This window comes from Mus pahari, chromosome 6, assembly GCF_900095145.1.
Source record: "Mus pahari chromosome 6, PAHARI_EIJ_v1.1, whole genome shotgun sequence".
In the NCBI taxonomy this organism is placed as follows: Eukaryota; Metazoa; Chordata; class Mammalia; order Rodentia; family Muridae; genus Mus; species Mus pahari.
The window spans coordinates 89,728,677-89,735,140 of record NC_034595.1 but is presented as its reverse complement, the minus strand read 5'-3'; the positions used below and the strand labels follow the sequence as shown (position 1 = coordinate 89,735,140).

The following is a 6,464-nucleotide window of genomic DNA, read 5'->3' as shown; positions in this document are numbered from 1 at the left end:
GAGAGCTCTTTTATTAAGTGGGGAAGAAAAATTAAAGTGCTTGTTTTCTGACTTAGAAAAACATCAGCAAATGACCTTGCAGGTGTAATTTATAAGAATCGGGAAAAGGGGAGGTCTGTGTTAGAATGGGCTGGGTGCCTTGGTATGTTTTGATTGGACATATTAGGTGAACCAAAGAGGGCCTTTTTTTTTTTTTTTTTTTTTTTTTTGGTTTTTTGAGACAGGGTTTCTTTGTATAACCCTGGCTGTCCTGGAACTCACTCTGTAGACCAGGCTGGCCTCGAACTCAGAAATCCTCCTGCCTCTGCCTCCCAAGTGCTGGGATTAAAGAAGGTGTGCACCACCACTACCTGGCCTCAAAGAGGGCCTTTGCTTGCTGGACTTCAATACTCTGATAGGGGACCTTGATTCAGCCTAAGGAGGAGAAAATGGCCCAATAAGGGAAGAGACCTTGGGGGCTGGCTTTAGGAATGTAATCTAACGGTTTTTAGAAAGGCAGAGAGAATGGGGGAGAAGGGCAAGGCCTGCCAGAGCCATGTTTACCAGGTCTAGGCTGGCTAGAGTCCCTTCAATGCCAATATTTGCAGGTCTGAAGGTAGGCTGGGTCAGTTTGAGCCAAAAAGGATACCCAGCAAAGCCATTCCTCAAACCCTAGTCCCCCTTCCTTGTTCTTATGGGAAGCAGATCTTCCAAGAATTCTGGCTCCTGAATCTGCCACTAATGAACACACTTTCCTTAGCTTTAAGAGCTGAGGTTTGTAATTAGGCGGGTGGTTCTGGGAGGGAGAGAGGTCATGGGATTTATAAATGTTGCTACAATGTGTTTCCCCAGAGGTGGAGCCCCAGTCAGGGGCTCTTGTGAAAGTTGTTTATTGAGAGGGCTCTTTGGAGAAGTTTCCAGAGAAAGAAACCAGGCCTGAGATGAAAGTACTGGAATACCTCATCACCCTGGTCTCAGGAGAAATGTGGGGTGTGATGCCACCCAGAGAGTCCAGCCCAATGATGTCCTTAGCGCTGGGGAGAAGGGCTAGCCAAGAGAGGTTTCCAAAGGACAGCCCCCGAGCCTGAACTGTATGCAGCAAGAGATCCCAGAGGAAGCACAATGGACAAGAGACAGCAGGCCAAGTTCCAGCACCCACCCAGAGCAACTTCCCCCACCCTTAAATCCTGTGGTTGTTGGAGCCCATAATGGGCTTGGTTCTAGGAGACACCTGAACCAAGGTACCACCAAGGTACCACTGAACCTGAGATGGGTCAGGGCTCAACCCAGAGGCCTCCTAGCTTAGTTGGGGAGAACACAGCGTCAGAGGGCTGAGTTCTGACCTTGGTCCAGAAAGACCAGAGTTTGAAGGGAGAGGAGTGTCACAGAAAGATCAAAAAGGTCCTTTACAGCAGAGAGGCACCAAGAGGAGGTCCTCAAGGAGACCTTCAAAAGCCAGCTGGACCAGGAGACTAGACACCAGAGCGGGAGGCAGCAAGCTGTAGGACTTCAATGCTTGAGATGTCCCAGAACAGGGTAGAATCCAGGGGACAGACAGAGTGGACTCCCCTAGCATGTGGGAGTCTTGCCTTTGCAACGGGGCCGCCAGTAGTAACGCAGGCGCTTGTTGTAGCTGTCCAGGTTTTGCTTCAAGCACAAGGCCACCTCCTTGTCGCAAGCACACAGTTGCCTTTCGCACCAGCTCCCATTGTCATCTGTGGGCCAAAGAAACAGGAACGGCTCAGCATCTGTCCCTTCCCAAGACTGCCTGTGGGGTGCAGAAGGGGTCCTGAAACCAGCGTGGTGCCTGGTCATATTTGGAGATAGCCTCTTTGATTGGATAGTGCACATGTCCTCTACCTCTCTGCATTCTTACTCTGTTACCTATTCTCACATCCGCTCTCTGAACAACCTTTGAGCACTGTTCCGGGGCTCATCCTGAAGGGAGAAAGCTGAGCTGGGTGGGCAGATGGGAAGGCAGGTGGCAGAGGGCCTCAGAGTGAATGAACATGGCCAAGCAGAAATGTGGGGGTTCTAGACCTGTAGGAGGATTAGGCATGTCAAGGAGCCATCCCCAGCTCAGACCACTGCTCCTCGTGAAAGCTGGGGTAGCGAGTGTCTCCACAAGGAGATCATCTTCGTTAGCTTCTGCAGTTCCATTAACCTTAAGGTGAGGTATTCCAGGGCCTGATCGTGGTAAAAGGAAACAAGACCACGTTAGGGGTGCCTATGAGTCCCCCACGAGAATGGGTGTGGCCAGCACCTCCTGAAGTTCTTCCTGTTGGCTTGGTTGGACAGATTACAGAGGAGGGCATGGCATTTCAGTGAGGTTAAACAGTGTTGAGTACACGGCTGTTCAGTGATGAATACCAAAAGCCTGGAGATGTCCCCTTGGTCCTCTCCATACCTTCACCTCCGCTGTTCCTCACTGCCCACCCCACCGAAAGAGGAACAGCATCAGGTGTCAAGTGCTTTATGTAGTACCACACTGGGTCTATGGAGGCAGGGGAGGCCAGGCCTTCCCAGGTCCAGCCCTTGGCCCCCAGCCCTGGGCACTCACAGCACTGGATAATGCCCTGGGAGATGCTGTATTTGTAATTGTCTGTCAGGCTCTTGCATCCATCGATCTTCAGGTGGGCATAGCAACAATCATGCTTCCGACAGCACCTACAGGGAGAGGCAGGCAGGAAGCACAGGTCTCTGCCTCCCCTAACACTCCCCAAATGCCCACCAGGGGTGATCAAAGACATTGGGGTTCCCTTGAGGTCATGAGAGCTGCTGTTGGTCAAAGGTTCCCATGGTTGTTCCAGCCACATACTCTCTTTTAATCCCTGTGACTACCCCATGATGGGGGTGGGGGGTCACCCCCTTTCCATAGAGACCCCATGATGGCAGGGGGATCACCCCCTTTCCATAGAGGAGGAAACAAAGTTCTGGGGGTTGAGACACTTGGCCAAGGTCGTGTGACTTTTCTGGCTGGCTCTCAAACATGGTTGTGAAAACCCAGATGAGAACAGGCAAAGCGTGTGTGCTTCGGAACACATGCATCATGATAACGGGGGTATGTTAGAGCTGTTAGAGCTCGATACTATGCGGAACCTTCTAGAAGGCCAGTTCCAAGAGGCTTGGGACCAGATTAGCACTTAGCAGAGATACGAGCATGTAGTACGTGCTCAGCAAAATGCATTTGCTAACTGAATCCGTGAATACAGAGGAAGGAGAGTCCCAAGAAGGCCAGGGAGGGGAGTTTACCAGTCTGTGGCATCTTTGGGTTGCCCTTTGCCACCAAGTCCACAGTGACAGCCGTAGGGCCAGTAGTTGAAGAAGGCTTTTTTCCCCGTCATGTGGCTGACCATCTTGTTCAGGTTCAGGAGCCCTCCCTGGGTTGCAGTTATACCTGCCAAGCAGCCAAGCAGTGAGGAAAGGGGTGAAGTGGGGTCCCAGGGGCCCACAGGGGTGGGGGAGGGGAGGGCAGAACAACTGCACTGGCCCAAAGAAGGGAACATTATTAAATAGTGTTGATTGCTCCTGCCATTTAAAAGGCGTTGGCTTAGGTAGTGTAGCTTAGTGAGAGAGTACATACAAGCTTAACACGTGTCAGTCCAGAGTTCTGTATCCAGACTAAGAAGGTTAAATTACAGAACATAGCGACAGGACTGAGTCCTTAGTTCAGGTCTTCCGTGTATTGATGTCCTGATTCCGGGCCTGTTACAAGATTTATCTTTTTATTTTTTTAATTGGGGGGGGGGCACATGCATGTGCATGGGCAAACATGTGCTTTTGAGTATGATGCCTTCAGAGACGAGGTCTGTCATTAGCCTGAAGCTCACCAACTAAGCTAGACTGGCTAACCTGTAAGCCCAGGCTTCCTCCTGAGCAAGCCACCACGCCTGGCACTTCCTACTCAAGTTCAGAGGGTCAAACGCAGGCTCTTAGGTTTGCGGGGCAAGAGCTTTACCAACTGGACTGTTCCTCAAGCCCAGGAATTCCATCTGTAACCCCCCTCTTTACAAAGGAGCAAATGGAGGCTCCCCCTCCCCCACCCCCCTGACTCACTCGAGGTCTCAGATGGAAGAAAACTGAGGCAGAACCAAAAGTGATGCTGATGCCTGCCGGCTGCTTTCTCTCTGTCTCTGAGCATTGATTTCCCACCAGGAACGGGAAGAGGAGGCCTGACTCACCCTCCCTCCCACAGCCCTCCCGCCCTTCATCTCTAGGGAAATCTGAGCTTCACAGCTGCCCGGTAGGTCTCCAGGGAGGCGGAGTGATTTAGAAATCGATGCCGTTCATTTCAAGCCTGGTAGCTGCCGGCTAGAATTGATCTTATGGGAAATCTACTTTATTGGGAGAGAGGAACACATTATGTTAAATTAGGAGACATAAAACACATGGAGTCGATGGGTTCAGGTGGGGGGGAAAGTTGGGAGAAACAGACAAGATGAAGACAACGCATCAGAAACATAGGGAGTGCAGGCCAGATGTGGCCATGAGGCTTAGAGGAGATGGGGCTAAGCAGTCCATTCCTGGCTTGGTATCACAGTGGACTCTTTCAGGACCACATAGTAAATATTAAGGCGAGGAGAGGTTCACCTCAGAGGAGTCTGGTGTGAGAAATGGGCCCCAGAAGGCATTGGTGCAGTGGACAAATGGGATTATAATCAGGTGGTCCTGGGCTGCAATTAGAAGTGACTGGCTGTTTGTGGTGGAGGTGTTCCCCCCTGTGTGAGAATCTGTGTGTGTGCTCCTGTACCACAGCGCTCCTGGATGAGAGATGGTTAAAGGGAGGCCTTGCTAATCCTTGACTGTGTTAAGTGACCCCAGATCCCTGAGAAACATCTAGAATTCCCATCTGGAATTAGAGGAAAATCTCAGATTCCACAATGAAGAACCCCAAAGGAATTAACTGCAAAGTCAGAAGCCACCATGGACACCAACTGGAGATCTGAATTCAGAATCGTGCCTTTCTTGGCCTCTCTGTCTCTTGTCCATCCCAGCCAATTTTTTTTTCCCCTCGGTAATGCAAGTTAGCCTTGAACTCATGGTTCTCCTATCTCAGTCTTCAGAATGCTGGGATTACAGGTGTGAGCTAGTACAGCAGGCTGGCCCTCTATTTCTTTGCTTCAAAGCTAGCTAGCCCTTTCAGTTTCAACTCACAAAGTGGTACTCAACTCCCTCCCTGAAGAGGGCAGCTTTTCCTTGCTCATCATTTGGTAGAGGCAAACCCAGCAAACCCAAGGGGTGTGTACCAAAGTTTGCCAGAGACTCCTGTCTCAACAGCTCTTCCCAGCCTTGGATTTCCACCCCCCCACCCCCCTGCCCCATCCTTCCATGCTCAGGGGTGAGGAATAGTGACCAGAAGAGACGCAGTTGCCATTTTGATGCTCAGCTCTCCTGTAACACCTGGTGACTATTTTCTCACTAGGAGTTCTTCAGTGGTACAGAGGATGCTGTGGTTCGCTGAGCAGATGAGGACATGAAGAATGTGTGGCTTGGCTTAGGATGCCCTGCCAGGGCGTGGTGGAGGGATGTTGGAGGGATGTAGATACATCAAGAAGAGTGCCTCTGCGTTACATTGTCTCTGTGGGGAAGGATGGATTTCTGTAGCTCCAGTGCATGTTTGCTAAGTGGCTTCATTGTTAACACCTGGAAGTGACTTTCTCAAGCGGGTGGAGAGTCCCTGGCTGCCCTGGAACTCAGTGTGCAGAATAGGCAGGCATCAAACTCAGAGATCCGTCTGCCTCTGCCTCCTGAGTGCTGGGATTAAAGGCATACATCACCACTGCCCAGCTATAAAATCAAATTTAAAAAACATGAAAGATCTCTATAAACTTGTGTGTTTTGAGATGGACTAAGAAAACGGAAGGCAATTTGCAAGCAGCCACGTTTTTTACATCTGATTGTCTAGAGAGTGAGTAGAAACTGTCCCCAGAACACCTCCCTGCCAATGAGAGAGGGATCCTCTTTCCAGAATGCTGCAGTCTCTCCCCCCCACCCCCAGCTCTTTGACCAAAGCCAGAAGCCAGTGTCCTAGGTGCCTGACAACCACTGATGGCTCCTGACTGGTGGTGGACGTGTTGGGGACTGGAGTTCCACATCCCCAGGATCAGAGCCGCCCAGTCTAGGGTGGAAAACTCAGGATCTACCTCCAGTCCCTACCTCCTCAGCCCCACACCTGTCCTCACTCACCGGCCAGCAGCAGTCCACACAGCAGGGCGAGTCTCATGGTTCCCGCCCAGAGCAAGGCAGGCAGCCCCTTATGTTAGTCCCCCACGCATCCGACCCAACCCACGTGCCTCCTGCTTCCTCTTTTCTAGACTTCTTGGCTTATGGGTTTTTTGTTTTGTTTTTGAAGTATTGGCCCCGCCCCCAGGTTTTTAAAATAATAATAATAATAATAATAATAATGAATCATGTAATTAGAATGGGAGATTTGTCAAACAGCTTCAAGGTCTAGGAGATGAAAACCAAAGCCTCCGACAAGCTAG

At 50.7% G+C, this 6,464-nt stretch overlaps 1 protein-coding gene across 2 annotated transcripts; it reads right to left on the bottom strand.

The window, feature by feature from the left end:
* Positions 1–700: 700 nt before the first annotated feature.
* Pla2g2d (phospholipase A2 group IID) lies at positions 701–6,234 on the bottom strand. Of its 2 annotated transcripts, none has more exons than XM_021201037.2 (4): positions 4,036–4,115; positions 3,232–3,376; positions 2,540–2,646; positions 701–1,694 (listed from the first exon to the last, which is right to left on the bottom strand). In XM_021201037.2, the coding sequence occupies exons 2-4, from the start codon at positions 3,333–3,335 to the stop codon at positions 1,549–1,551; spliced, it is 357 nt and encodes a 118-aa protein (XP_021056696.1). In that variant the 5' UTR covers positions 3,336–3,376; positions 4,036–4,115; the 3' UTR covers positions 701–1,548. The 2 variants fall into 2 exon arrangements, with proteins under 2 accessions (XP_021056696.1, XP_021056695.1); XM_021201036.1 differs by lacking the exon at positions 4,036–4,115 and adding an exon at positions 6,166–6,234 and having other exon boundaries at positions 856–1,694.
* Positions 6,235–6,464: the final 230 nt, after the last annotated feature.

Bases quoted from the DNA above. Each gene is read 5' to 3' on its own strand.
- Pla2g2d (XM_021201036.1), bottom strand. From the start codon at position 6,202: ATGAGACTCGCCCTGCTGTGTGGACTGCTGCTGGCCG. The intron at 3,377-6,165 runs GTGAGTGAGGAC...GCTGCTTGGCAG, and splicing joins GTGTGGACTGCTGCTGGCCG to GTATAACTGCAACCCAGGGA. The intron at 1,695-2,539 runs GTGAGTGCCCAG...TTTGGCCCACAG, and splicing joins CCAGGGCATTATCCAGTGCT to ATGACAATGGGAGCTGGTGC.